We start from the raw sequence: 15,352 nt of genomic DNA, 5'->3' as shown, positions 1-15,352 counted from the left end.
TTCAGCAGCATCTTCCAGGTTTCTCAGATGTTGTCATAATCCTCAGATCCAAATGGTAAATTGGAATTTATACATCTAATCTAAAATTATAAAAGGTCTGTGGAAGAAGTCCTGTTTTTAAAAATTAACTTCTTCAGCTGCCACTTCCTGTCAGAATAGGGGGCAGTTTGAGCCTCCCCAAAAAGTGATGTTATCTTGCAGTTCACCTCTGATTCCAAACACTCAGGGCGAGGGTTGCTGGATGCTACAAGCTAATAAGGAATGTATAGAAGATTAACAGCAGGAGCAACAGACCCAACTTAAAAATTCAGTGACCAGGAACAAATGTGCCCTTTATTTAATCTCCCAGCTAAAATCCTAGATACTTTATTGGCTTTAAACTTTTCTCATTTAGTAGAAAAAATCTAAGCTTAGTGTTTCTTCTTAATCACAGCCACTTTAAATGGGACATATATGGCTCTATAAATTAAGCTGGCACAGAACTGTTCTGTGTTTAAAAGACTTGGAAATTGTTTGGCAGTTAACTATTAAATGGTATCTAAAATACCTGGAATTTCCTCTGAAGAAGTGTATGCCTTGACCAAAAGTTAGAAAATCAAATTTACACCAGAAGTGATGGAAGTGTACTGCCTGATGATACCACAGAAGCTAAGTATATGTCTGGAAAATGCTGAGTAAAATGGTTCTCCAAGGTCACACAGCAGATTAGTGGCAGAGTCACTGTCTCCTGAATCAAATGGATTTTTTATCCCACAGAAACCCATCATATTCAAGTATTTTCATTCACGCTGAAATGAACTAGAGACCTCTTGAATTTTTTTCACACCAAAAAACCAACAAGTATACGAATGTTCTATGCCAAGAATAGCCAAGCTCAGTGGTTATGTATGGTGCTTGTCTGTGATATTTTGACTGGAGAGCCTCTCCTGGGCCTAAAATACCTTTTCTCAAAACTGACATATTCTCATAAAAAGGTTTGTTTCTTGATTTAGTGCTTTTCTGAGAAAGAAGTTTGATCAGCTCTCCTCCTGACTCCTAGTTCAGTGTCCTACCCAGCTGGTCATGTGTCCCCCCAACAAATATGTACAAGTCCCCTCTTTGAGGAGTAGCAAGAACTGCAGCATCTCCGTAATACGTCTGATGTACTTCTCAAATTTTGGGTCTTGACATAAAAAGGCTGGAATGAAGGATATGGTGTTGTGAATACCCAAGTGAAGGCAGGGAGCCAACAAAATGCTGTTGTAATTACAAGTGAACATTCTTGTATCATAAAACTGCAAAGAAAAAGCTATAAATCAGAGCTGGCCTGGTGGTCCCTGGCAGCAAAGCACAGGAGATTTGAGCTCATTCCCTGAGCTAGCCAAGAGTGGGATCCTCGCGGAGGCAGAGGCTCATTCCAAGGGAAGGGCATCCCTTGTGTCTCCTGAGTGATGGTCATGAAGCAGTGATTTTGGTGGGAGTCAGATCCAGCCTTCAGCTCTGCAGGAGTGATAACTTGAAAAGTGCTGGCCATTGTGGAAAATAAAGCAAGTTGAGAACTGGAGTAATTTTATCTTCAAGAGCTCTTACGTGTATGTTTGGGAGCCTACCACTTTCAGTGTTACATCTGCACTGTTGTCCAGATCCCATATTTGATCACTTACTGTACTTGTGTATGTAAGATTGTACTTTATTCAGGTATCTCATTTCATGTTTCCATGCACTCACTCATGACACCAAACTGTGCTAAAAATTTTCTAGGGGAATTAGAAAAATGCAATGCAATTAAGTAATACTGTCCAAAATATCTCTACTGAAGTTCCTGTCACCGACGAATGTGGACTCAAACTTAATCTTCAGTTAGGAATGGGGTTTTCTTCTCTCTTGGAACATTTTTCCTTTTTTCCTTCTGGTATCTCATGAGGATGTAGCTTTTTAAAGTCACTGATCTATCTGGATAATTCACCAATTTGAAAAAACTTGAGTAAGTAGCAGGAGGGTAGGAAAGTATTAAAGCTGTGCTCATGGGACATTTTTCTAGAGACTTTCTTTAATACAAGCTCTGCGTGGGTTGTTTTCTGTCCTTCTGAAAGATGTGGCTTGAGCTGAGCCCACATTTACAGTATAGGAGGGGCAAAATAAGATGATCGCCTGTTGTTAAAATAAAAAATAAAAAAATCCTGAGAGCATACAAGTGATTACAGCAAAATAAACCCCAAATTGACAGCTGCACAAACAGCACTTGCCCAGCAGTGGTAGTCAGCTACTAGGAATGCCCAGTTTCCCATCAGATTGGTAAGAAGTTATAATTAATAGCACATTTGGGGACTCTTCTGTAACGAAGCAACAGTTTAATCTGCTACCCTGATTACGGAGGAGGTAAAGGAGAGAGGGCAGAAATTCAGAGCCTCGCTTTGCTGAGCGCATTATCTGCCTGTTGATAGCAGTATGAGACCAAGACAGAGAGTGTTTTCCAGAATCAGCCCCTGCACTGGTTTAAGAGATGCAATCCTGAAAGGTGAAGGGCTCTTTCCCGAACAGCTGTGACCCCCTTCAACTCTGATAAACTTCCCGAAAAGATGAGGGAAATCTGTACCACACAGGATGTGCTCAGCACATGAGGGATTGAGTTAGTAATGTCCCTGATAATTGTGGATACCTCATTGCAGGAGTCAGTTTTTATTTAAATTTTTTTAATAGGAGTATACACATCTGTCTTTATACCCAGCAGCTTTTCTGGCCCACAAGAAGTCCTCTGTGAGTTTCCCCAACTGAGCTCAGTGGGATCTCTGTCAGCTGCAAGATTTATGTCATCTTTTTCAGTCCTGAGAACTGTTCCTTAAGCTTTTCACATCTGGATTTAATTGGAAAGACATTAAAAGACATTAAGTGTGCTGGAAAAGCATATTTTAGAGAAGATCTTTATAGACACTTCCATTAAAGGAGCTGATGGTTGTAGGTTAAAATAGGATGAGGACAAGCCATCAACAGTTAGCAAGGGCAAAATTACATTACAAACTACTTCAGATGAGAAGTTCAGCCTGTAGCTCTTGGGCCTGACTCTGATCTCACTTAAATCAACTTCAATTAGGAGAAAAGTACCAGTTAATGCAGTGTAAAAATACCCTGAGATCAGAATCAAAACTTTTGCCTTTTGGAAACACTCAAATTTCTAATTACATACCATATATGCTAAATATAATGCTTTTAGCTGTCAATCTAGATTTGGAACTTTGTTGGATGTACATGCGCACTTGTAAAATGAGACTTGGAGAATGAAGAGGGGGGATTGGTTGTTAGGGCTCTGAGGGTGGAAGTATCCTCCTCTGAATGCCGATACACAGGCCACAGGAGTAGAGTTACACAGGAGCAGAGATACAATACAATTTGGTACATGGGCTTCATTACAGATGTTGTAATGCAGGAATCTACAGCCTGCTTCCCCATTGTTCCACGTATATAATGCGCTGCTTGAAGAAGCCAGTGGGCAGTCCTTTACATGAGGTGTAATCTAGTTCTTTTGTCTTCAAACCAAAGTTTCTAGTCATGCTTAGGCTGATATGCACTTAAAATCTAAGCTAATGGTCTTGGTATGAGAGAACAAATATTCTTTCATTTTAAAATTGCTCAAACCAGGGAATCTTATATTTAGGAAATTACTCCCATGTCTAAAGCAAAGTGGACGGTCTTTAGAAACAGAAACATGTCAAGCTGTAAAGCAAAAAAAAGAAGTATTTTTGTAAAACATTGAGGGGAAAAAGTACTGGTTAGAGTGTTTCAGCAAAACAAATTTGTTAGAAGCTCTCCGCTGTCCTCTTTTCCTAAAAGGGAGTCTTCTTCTCCACTATGTCATGCAAAATGCTTAGCATTAATGGGAAGATTATAGCTCACTGGGTGATAGTGACAGGAATGAGACATTTGAATTAAAATTATGGCTTCAGAGTAGATGGTTCTTTTGTTTTTTATCATAAAATACTGGGGGGGGGTGTTTGTTTTGTCTTCTTTTTTGGTTTTTTTTTTTTTTTAGAATCTCTCTCTGTCTATCTCGGGCTCTGATAAAATGTATACAGACTAGTAAAACTGATTCTGATTTTACTGCCTGACCTTGGGCCAGCCCTTTATGTGCTTATGCACTCTCTTCTTCACTTCAGTTTCCTTCTCTTTAAAAGCAGGAATAATAAAACAACCTCTGGTCTTTAGTGCCATTTTGCCTCATGCAGAAAAGGATATTTGCAAAAAAAAAAGCCCCAAAACCAGCAAGTGTGTTTTACAAGTTCAGTTCACTAAGTAAGTGGAAGAGTAGTCACACTGAAGTAAGCATTGAGTAATACTTGATAGTTTGAACTTTGTTGTATACTAATTTGGTGTGGATCTTTGAGAATTCTTAACAATCTTTTGAACCACTCTACATGAGCAGTTACCTAAGAAAACCACTTAACAGAATAAATGCTTGTATCTTATTTAAACACAACTCAGTCTAGAGCTCATTCATTTTGTTAAAAGAGTTCTGGCTATATCTACACTGCTAATATTGGTCAGAGCCCATTCCCTGGTGGGCAATGATATGGTCTTAGGCTCATTTATGTACTGCTAGCTATGTAGTGATGGCTGTAGTAGTGATGTTAAAAACAGGATGGAACTGTGGAGGTCAGACAGATGGAGAGGTTTGTCTATTGCAGCATATTTTCGAAGTTAACATGAACTCTTACATAGCCGAGAACCTCAATCCATTTATTAAAAATCCAGAGGTCAAAATCTCCTGCAATACAGTTAATGACAATGGACTTGCAAATCTATGGCAGTGATGTGGAGAAATGCCTATAAATAAATAATTAAATAAACTATATTGTTCTGAGAATACAGCTGACAAGGATATTTTCCAGCCATCGGTGATGAAAGAGACAGTGATTCATGGCCTTTCTTCTGTGCTGGTGCAGGATTTTGCCTGAGGATATACATTGTGCTGTATTCAGTTTTAGGTTTAAAGCCATGTTTCTTAAAATCTATAATTTTTATCTGCAGCTTCTTAACCATGCTTGAGTGCTCTCACAGTTGCATGACTCAAACCTCTACCTACCCATGCAATAACTGGCCATCTAAATGATCTCATTTGGAAGTCTCTAATTATTGAAAGAACCTATATTACGTAGATGTCTACCTCCTTCTGAAAGTCAGTGTTTAAGTAGCTTTTGTCTGATGTATATATGTGTATAAATATGTAGTGTAAACACTTGGAATTTAATTTAAAGATATTTTTCATGTTCATAAGTAAGCTGTAATGATGCATGATTCTTTTTGTCTTTGTTCTTTCAACTGTAACAATTGAAGAAAAAAAATAAAGTTTTGAGTTTAGAAATAAATTTACTTTAAAAGAACTTCCAGATTTCTAGACCAGAATTGAAGAATATACACTGAAAAGATACCCAAATTATCTGACAAAAGAGGCTTGGTTGGGATTTATTTTAACTGCTGATACTGGGGCCAAACTTTCACACTTCACATCGCCATTAAAGAGTGCAGACACACCTCAGTCAATATTGGCAATGAACCTGAAAGCTCTTTTGAGATGTTCATGAAGAAGTGCCAAATTACTGGTTTCCAGCATAGATAACCATGGAGGCAAAAGTTAGCATTTTGGTAGCACTTGTAAATGTTGCTCCTCACAGTTGAAAATATGTGAAGAGGAAGGATTCTGAGAAGGTAACAGGTTTAAGAACAGTCCTGTACAGTCAGAGCCCCTATAGGTCTTTTAGCAATCCTTTCCTCTCTTACTCCCACCCACAAGTAAGAACGCAACCTAAACTTGGCAACTAGACTAACCTCTCCATGCTAGATTAATGTCTTGCATTAATGGTAAATTCATTAAGCTTGACATTCACTCTTATTTATGAAATACTCTTCATACAAAACCACACATTTTAATTATTTCAAAAATTAGGTGCTTTTCAGCATGTCTTTCTCTCTTTATGACTAGAAATTCTTGTATCACCATTAAAGCAATAGAACTGTCTCACCCCAGATGATCATGAAGCTCTTTCTTGGGCTTTGAGGAATGATTTGCCATTCATTACTCATAGAATCATATAATAGTTTGGGTTGGAAAGGACCTTAAAGATCATCTAGTTCCAACCCCCCACAGACCAGGGTTGCTCAAAGTCCCATCTGATTCACCTGAGCAACATCATTACAGTGTCTCCAAAGAGATGTAGCTGGAGAAGAGTGAAAGGCTTTAACTCTGCTTTACAAACCTTTCATTACAGAGGCAAATGCCCAAGCGTAGACATGTAGAACGCTTCCAAAAGCTTCCAAATACCCTTTTCCCTCAGTCCTCACATCACTGGAGTTGCAGAATTATGGCATAGTCCCAAGAATGGCAGTCAGATTCTAGTGTGGTGGTTCACATGTGAAAATAAACTATGCCTACTTGACTCTCTCTACTATTAATTCAAGCAGTCTCTCAAGTAGATTCTTGAAGATAAAAACCTATCGAAATAAAATTCCACGTTGAAGACAGTCTTTCACTCTGTCCACTTCTGGGAATAATGAGACGCATGGAGGAGTGAGTACATATGTCCAATAAAGCTAGGTGGAAGAAGGTAACATGAATGCTGCTGTTGATAGAAGCTTACTTAATAGATTGGAAAAATTGTTCAAGAACAGTTAATCCTTACTTTAGGATTACCCCCAGAAAGCTGGCAAGGTCAGGCTGTATGTGGATTGTGTGTCATTTAAATTCTGGCTGCATGAGTTGCCTGAGGGTAGCATTAACTGCTACGTGGGACTTGTTCTAAGCTACATCTGTGAATCATCATGCTTTGTTTGAAGATAGTGGTGTCCTTCTATCCTCCAAGCTGCTTCTCTTGACAGGTGCAGTCAGGAGCCTTAATTGTAGTGCCTGTCAGGTGACTATGCTTTTGTGCAGAGATTAATCAGTTTGGAAAATGGTATTTCCATGTAAACTACATGAGTTAATCAGATTATAACCCTGTGTTTTTCAAGCATATCATAAACTCTGTGAGGAAAGGGCTTAAAGTCATTTAATTAAGATTTACATTGTGCAGTGTGAAAAGCCTTTCTGAATTTTATTTTTAAATAGATGTTAACATTGGTTCACATGAAATCTAATCAGCTGGGGAGAATGGCACATTGTGAGGAAAGCGGCGAAAACTAGCAGAAGTTATTGCTTGCAATATAGTAAATTCTTTTATAAGAGAAGCTGTGGGGAGAAGGGATTTTTTGCAATACCCATCACCTAGTTTTTGTTTTGCTTGTATGTAGCCAACCTGGTAATTCCAAGAAAGTGAAATGGCCATGGTAAGGAGTCAAATTTTAGCTACTTATATAACTACATATGTAAGTCTGTACAATCAAATATATCTTCCCTTTGTGGATTTCTGTACACATGCAGTTTTGGGTGTGGACAAGTGAAAGCCAGGTGGAAGCTTGGTCAAAAAATTCTTCATCAAGAGAAAGCAAAAACAATCACCAAGAACAGTAATTTTGAAGACATACAAATTTAAATAGATGATCAGCTTTGGGACACTAAGTCCTTGGTCTCACCTCTACAGCTGTGGTATCGTTGGGGTTTTTTCAATAGCCTTTGTATGTGAAATTTAAATCCACATATTAAAAAATCATAAAGTGTATCTCATTACTGATGCAGACTGCATTGCTGCAATGTTATTGCACAGATGATACTGCTTTTTGAGGCCTCAAGTGTCAGGGAGAGGGGAAGAACCTCCCTTATTAGGGGGACATTTTTCTCTTGGCTTAGAAAACAGATGAGTACCAATTGTTTGTAAATACACTTGTTTTGTTCATGCATTAACTTTGCTGTTCTCTACTCTTCTGGCTTGCAAGTGAAATTGAGGATTAGAGTTATACCTGTCTATCACTGTAACCTGACATATGAGTATTTTCCCAGGCCTATACTCAGGCACAGCTTGAGACTTGTTCATGTATATGGCATGTGGCCACAATGAGCTGTTTGACTTTGCAAACTCAACCTTGAACTAAGACCCAGCTACTACAGATAGTAAAATCTTGTGCTTCATGACCTACTCTGGACCCTGACTTAATTCAGTTTTGCAGAGGAACTACTTCTGCACATAATCTTATGTCTTCAGAAAACACTGATTAAGGCCAAGCTGAATATGTTTTTTATGTACTTAGAAAACTGATGTTAGGAAACATATTACCAATAAACTGACAGTATCAAGCAGTGTGTTTATTAGGATTTTCTCAGACCTCCTTGGTAAAGTCAACTGGAAGGGCCACAGAGAACAACAAACTTTTACAATTTTCAGCTTCATGGAATAATCTGAAATGCAATCTAGATTTAAGAGGAAGATCACAAACCACATACTGTGCTAAAATAAACATGTGAACATTTTATCATGAGGATGTAGTCTTACATGCACATGGGCTAGTGTAGTGCCTGTCTGCTGTTCCTGCTAAGAGAATGATCTAATGTTACTAGATTGTCATTATAAGATGCTTAATCCCCAGAGTGAGAAACAGGAAGAATATTCACAAGTTTCAGTGCTATTTACTAATTGGCAATTGACTTGAGGAAAGCTAAAAAATGACTGAAAACATCCATCCCCATCCTGATACACACACATACTAATAATGGAAATGGCAGCCAAGACAAACAGCTAGCAGTGCGGTGCATCCTGTTGGCATCGTATTTTTGGCACTGCTGTAGCTACACAGAAAACAAGTGATACAAGAAATGTGTAAGGACATCTGTTCTGTAACCTATGGGGCTTCACTCACAAAACAGTTGTAAAATCTTCTGGGGGAGAGAAAAATTTCTCTGTATCTGTGCAGATGCTCTATTGTAAGAAAAATATCAATGGAAGGAAGTGTTGAGCCTTTAAAAGAGGAAATTGTTCACCAGATTCACTGTCAAATGTTCCATTCTTTTCTTTCCTTTTCGTTTAACCTAAGTTATCTGCCATTCTCAAGTTATATTTAAGCCAAGTGGTGTAAATCTATTGGGACTAATAGAATTGAATCATGGATTAAATTAGCCCAGTGTCTGCTTGTAACTCTTCTTCACTGCGGTGTACTTGGGCTCTGTGACACTCTGCTGACTATTCAGGTCACAGCCTCCCAGCTACCAGCTTCCTTCCTGAATCCAGCATCTTCATGTCTGTCTAGGGGCACAACAGGGAGAGGAGAAACATTAAGGACATCTATCAAAGTCCAAAGTATTGCTAACTTACCAGCTTCTCTCAGCTTTGCTGGTCCTTCCAGATGTAAGCAGGCTATGGAGAAAGAAAAGGGGGAGTTTTTAAGACACTGCAAGGCTCTGTCTGCCATTTTTCTATTGCCCTTCAATTACATCCCACAAATGGACATTTTAAAAAGGAAAGAAACTTTCCCTAAAGTCAAATGTTGTTGAAAAAGTTGGGGTATAAGTGGTTAGGCTTCCCTCACAGGTATCTTATGGAGAGAAAGATATGGCTCCATGAAAAAGAAATTAGAACTCATATAAACCTGGAATGCATTAGGAAACTGGAAGATAAAGAGGGACTGTGGGACGTAGGAGGTGGGGAGGACTTTCAGAAGGGAAGTTTAGCTGTGGGAGCAGCTGGGGGTCCTGGGTGGGAGAACAGGAAAAAAAAGTAGGGGCCTGGATAGGGGGAGAAGTTGAAGTGAAGAAGTAGAGGTGACCACCTCTGCTGTAAAAGAAGTCAGAGCTCTGGGGTGGATAGTAGGGAGGGGAAGACCAGGTGCACTGGAGTGGCTTGGGAAAGATGTGAGACTGAGGCAGAATATGTGGGGAGTGGGACTTGGTAGTGAGAAGCATAAGCTTTTGAAGATATCGTCAGCTTCCAGGGCATCAAATGTGAGAAATCTAGCAGTGAGAGATGGTGTAGAGGGATGACTCTTCAACAGTGCTCACACAAACTTCCTGACACCTCTGTTTGAAAGATCAAGGACACATGTACAGGACTGCTTTCCTGCAGCTTCTCTCCACTGATATTTGGTTTCAGAAATACAATACATCTGAGATCTTATTTTTATATCACTTTTTTTGGGGGGGGGTAGGGTATGGCTTGAAAAATGGTGACATGGAGAAAAGAGACTGCACCATGTTACAAGCTTAGGATTTGGATGTTGGGTTGGTATTAAACATGCTTATTATCTAACACCTTGAATCATACCTTCGTGTTATATGTTTCCTCTAACTGTTCCATATTTGCTTCCTTAACACCCATATAGTAATGATCATGCTTACAGGCAAAGAGTTTGTTATATTGTAGTACTTCCTTTCCCGTTAGAAGAGATGCCCTCTGTTTCTATTGGGATAGTGGCTAACTCCAGGGAGTTCCAAAGCAGTTTTTCTGGAAAGCAGCCCTGAAAACTTCTCTGTAATTTGTGTGGTATGCCTTCCAATAGCCAATTCTATGAGTAAAATAGTACTAGATAACAGATGTACTCATATTCAGAACAATTCTGTAAAAGAATTAGGAAGTTTGGGTTGGTCTAATTAATCTCTTGATAATGTGGGTATTTCAGTGACCACTGATCAAGATCAGGCTGTTCTGTATATCATAGGGTCAACCTGTGATCTAATGTTGAATGAAACATTTCTTGGCTCTACTTCTTACCAATTATGATCAGGACCTTTTTGTCCAAGCCACTGTGCAAACAAATAACCCAAACAGATAGTTCTTCCACAAAAAGTTTACAATTCACACATCAGACCCGGAAGCTAAGAATGGATAGAAAAAAGTAAACAAGGTGGGTTAAAAAACAGATGAGATTGTAGTTAAACTATGTAGGAGAAGCACATGTCTCAGCTTCTTTGCAGTGCGACCTGGTAATGGTTTTTGGATTACCATACGTAAGAAGAAAGGAGATCCTGATTGTTTTGCTAATGTGCACCAGGAAAAATAGACATAAGAAGACAGGAGATTCTTGTGTGCCAGTCCCTACCCATTGAATAGTCTTGCTTTCATAATTGCCAACCTGTGACCAACTGAAGTATGAGAGAGAAGTAGTCCTGTGCAAGGAAGCATAGGAGCCCAAATCACTCCCCTTCCTCACATGATAAGTAATGCTGGCATTGTGATGAAAAGGACCCCAGGGAGAGACAGTGAAGAGAGAAACTGGGATGAAGAAATGTGTCAGGTTACTGGAACAAATGGAGAAGTTGAGAGTAGATGAAAACCCTTGTTACTGCTGGGAGAAATTTGGGTTGAACAAACAGTGATTTTGCTGTGCAGTCAAGATCAAGGATGGAAAGGCAGAGGGTGGTTAGAGCTTATAAGAGAGTTGAGAATGCTTGTCTAAAGCTACAAGAGACACCGAGGTGAAAGAGAAAGACCTGTCTTATAAAAATGCAAATATATCAACATGTCAAGAAAACCAGAAGAAATGAGGAAAGGGAGGATTCATTCACTGAGGAACTCAACAGGTGATAAAAGTGAAAGATGGGAGAAGTTGTTACTGAGGTGAAGTTGAATCTCAGTCCTTAGCCGTAACATAATAAAAGAATAAAAACAATGATGCAGGCAGCAGAGATTTTAAGATGGAGAAAATTATGTCAACAGATGGGAAAAAGGAGCAAGTATGGAGCAGGTTAGCTGTCAGATCCAGGGGTCCCAGAACACATGGTAAAGATAGAGTAGATGGGCAAGTAACAGTGATAATCTGAGGTTTACCAAGACACTTTATAAAATGTTTAGCTTTGTATTTGTTCACTAGGGCAAAAACCCATAAAACCTCACAAACTAGAAAGATTTCACCTTCACACATTAAGGGTGAGAGTACCTTGTACAGTCTTCTAAAGCTTTTGCAGCTAATCATTACTACAGACAAATCTGGGACACCTGGTCTTTTACTGTAGGGCAGCCTGGCAATTTTTGCACTGTTATTCATCTCACCAAAATACACATTGTCTAATAATATTTAAGTTGTATAAACATACCTTTCAAGGGAAGGAGCTGTTGAAAGAAGCCAGGCAAAGAATTAGTACAAAAGCAAATCTTGTACTTCATTACAATGGCAGCTCCTGTTCTGGACAGAGTCCCTGCTCTCCAAGAGGAAGAGGAAATGAAGATAGAGACATTCATTCTTTCTGTCCCAACAATTAAGAAGAAAGCAACTTCCAATTTTCTAAACAGCAGTTGTTGCCTCACTCTGATGAACAGTGCCATAGGGCCTGCAGACAGTTCCAGTGTTCGAGATGTTACTTCAGGTGACAGTGTTAGTGAAAAGTTACCTTTTTTCCCTCCAGTGATTAGTTCTGAATGCATCTAGGTGAGAATGATTAAAGAGAAAAATCCTCTTTTTAGTTCTGCTTGACATTTCACCTTCAAGACAGAACTGACCTCGACTGTTTTATGGTGCTGGGCGTGTTTTCAAAGTCAGCCACATGTTGTCTGAGAGTTTCATAATCAACTTTTGCTAAATTAATTACAAAAAAATATTTTTTTCTTTTATCAAAGCGGCTGGGGGAGAGAAGAACAATTCTGAGTCCTAAAGCAGGACTCATATAGATGAGAGACAATCTGGTCAATAAAGAATGCACTTGTACAGAAAAATGTCAGCTGAAAATTGATCTTTTATTTTTCTATTGCTGATACTTCATAATCATCCCATATTAGCTTATCCTGTTTAGCACACTTCACTACCTATGTATAAGACATCAGTCTGCTGCATTGTTTGAGATCCAGCCTTGGAGTGTCGGTAGTGTCCTGCTGACCCTCTTCCCATTGCTCACACCTTCTGCAACCATCTGCAGGACAAGCTCTGGAAAGCGTGCACTCTAGGAAAGCACATGGGGAAGATGGAGAGACTTGACAGGCCAGCGAGGCAAGAATCCTAAAAGTTTATCTTGTTCTTCATGTAGGTGATGAAGCTTGCATTAACGCAAAAGTTACTTGTATACTAGGAAAAAGATGATGCTGTCAAAGCCATGCATGCACACATCTTTATATTAGTGTACATTTAGGCTCTGTAGCCTAAATGGCTTCAATATACAGGAAATTATTTAAATATAGGATATCAAAATACACACCTTCACTTGGTGTCACTGGGGTTTTTGACAACTCATTTTTTCTTTAGGCAGCGTTAAGTGCCTTGAAACAGTTTTCAGAACAAGGACTGGATCCAGTGGAAGGGGCTATGAAAGTTGAAAACGGATCACATGAAAAGTAAGTACCATTTAATTCTCTGTATTTTAATGCCTGCGTGGCATGGTAGATAAGAAATGCTAATTAAGAGCTTAGCTGACCTTTTAACTTGTGCAAAACTATTTCCTTGGGAATTTATGTAGTTTATGACAATTTGAGAGGATAAACAAGATTTCAGGTTTAGCATTACTGATAGTGTTTACTAATGAGCTATGAGACTGTCCATCCTCCTATGGAAATCTGAAAGAAAAGGATTTTCTTTTCATTGTAAGGATTCTGTGTAATCAGCATAACATGATTTTTGTCAGATGTGTTTTATCACATGATATTACCAGTAAATAGGGATAGCTATTTGCAAATAAGCCTGCAAGATGAATTTTACCCTAGAGAATTTGAAAGTTAAAATTACTTTCAGGTCTTAAAAAATTCTTGTGTGAAATACTAGCTTTAAGTAGTAGACAATAGAACCAGGTTTCACACTGGCTTTTCAATTATTTAAGAAAGTGAGATTGACTGTCCAGCGTAGACTTTTTTTCCAGCTGCTAGTCTGTTTATGTAAGAAGGTAGTCTTGTGTTACTAAATAAATTAGGAAGTAATAGAATAAAAGAAAGAAGACTAAAAGTGGCATTTGGAATTTTCAGTAGATATATTGTGGCTATTTATAAACTAATTTAATCAGAGACATTTTTCCATATGATCTCATCAGCATAGTATTTGAACATAAATATTGTTGTTTCACTTTAAAATGTTACCTTCCACAGTGACCTTTGAATCTCATGTGCCATCTGGTAATAAACATGTCTTAAAGATGTGCAACCCTGGACCTTACCACTCTTGTTAATGTATTAATCTTTCAGACAAGTCAAGCATCTGGGAGAGAAAGCAGACAATAAACAGACTAACTCAGGCACCATTGCTCAGGACTGCAAGGATTCAAAGGCTGTCGTCTAGGAGCTTCCCAGCACCCACGGCTGCCACTGCATCCTTATAAACCTGTCAACACGCAATAGGGTGTATGTGTACAAGGAAATGAATGACTAATACCATTATTTGAGTCTTATGTGAAGACAACGCTATTCTAACACAAGAGATAGTATACATGGTACTGTTTATTCAACTGTGGAAGAAAATAAAATTGAACATTTCCCGTAGAACTCGAGATCAGAGCATAACTCAATTGCCCAGAGGCAGAAGAAGTCTGATAGTGTTACTGGAGGTCAAAATAACAACTAATTAACAAAAAGTGTTAGAGAAAAAAGGGAAACTTTAAAATTGATTAGTATTGAGCAAAACAAGTCAGCATTGGTTCAGTTATACAATTTTTTCGTAGTGTAGTTTTAAGTTCAGCTTACTGTTTTTTAAATAATGCTTGTATATTTTAAAATTAACCAATGACAGTGCTGTGAGAATTGTAGTTGTTGTCTTCATATACAGTCATACAGCTTACCTTTTTATGCAGCCATGCATTCTTCATTCTATATGAATATGTATGACTTTAAGATGCACTACTCAGAGTTGTATGCAAACAGAAGTTTAAATCATGACAAGAATTTGCTTAACATGAACAGATGTTAGTTATGATCAATCTTTATATACTCCAGGAAAAAAGCAGATACGGTATTTGATTTTCCTTGCCATAATCAATTAAAGAGGCGTCTTGCCTCCAAGCAACATTTTCCCCTTCAGTTCTGCTCTCCGTTGTGTGAAGCACATCTACACCCCATTCTGTGTGTTGTATCAACCCACCGTTTGCATCAACTGAGTGTTTTTAATCTCTGCATTTGGACCAAGAGCAAAAGGTAGGACTGCAATGTTACCAAGAAAAGGATGGAAAGCTGTTGATGTAAAGATCATTCTTTTATGAAAGGAGTGGCAGCAGAGATGAGACCTGTGTCTACTCTGTACCAGCATATTTCTTTTAAGTGTGTGGTCAAATGCAGTAAAACCACATCAGTTCATGTGTACAATGACAGTGTCGTCTCTTTCTTTATCATTCACCGGTAGACAAGTAAGAGAGTGAAGTGAAAAAATCCCAATTATAAACTAAGGAATGACTGGCTAACACACCAAAGCCAGGGTTCAATCTACCTTTCCCTGTGTCACCACCTTTTACAAACTTACTCTGTTAGACCAGTCATCCTGGCGTTTAAGTCATTTATTTGTCCATAATACGGATATTTTATTTAATGTAAACCTAATGCAGAAAACACATAAACCCACT

The 15,352-nt window shown here is 38.6% G+C and overlaps 1 protein-coding gene across 2 annotated transcripts in view; it reads left to right on the top strand.

Moving 5' to 3' along the window:
- The window catches only part of STAU2 (staufen double-stranded RNA binding protein 2), a 118,350-nt gene extending 103,255 nt beyond the window's left edge, over positions 1–15,095 (top strand). For both annotated transcript variants that reach the window (XM_010021258.1, XM_010021259.1), the window contains 2 exons: positions 13,063–13,151; positions 13,989–15,095. In XM_010021258.1, coding sequence (XP_010019560.1) covers positions 13,063–13,151; positions 13,989–14,082 — 183 coding nt within the window. In that variant the 3' untranslated portion in view covers positions 14,083–15,095. The remainder of the gene's footprint in view (positions 1–13,062; positions 13,152–13,988) is intronic.
- Positions 15,096–15,352: the final 257 nt, after the last annotated feature.

The sequence above is a fragment of the Nestor notabilis genome, unplaced genomic scaffold, assembly GCF_000696875.1.
Source record: "Nestor notabilis isolate BGI_N333 unplaced genomic scaffold, ASM69687v1 scaffold3049, whole genome shotgun sequence".
Taxonomy (NCBI): Eukaryota; Metazoa; Chordata; class Aves; order Psittaciformes; family Psittacidae; genus Nestor; species Nestor notabilis.
This window is presented reverse-complemented; position numbering and strand designations above follow the sequence as displayed.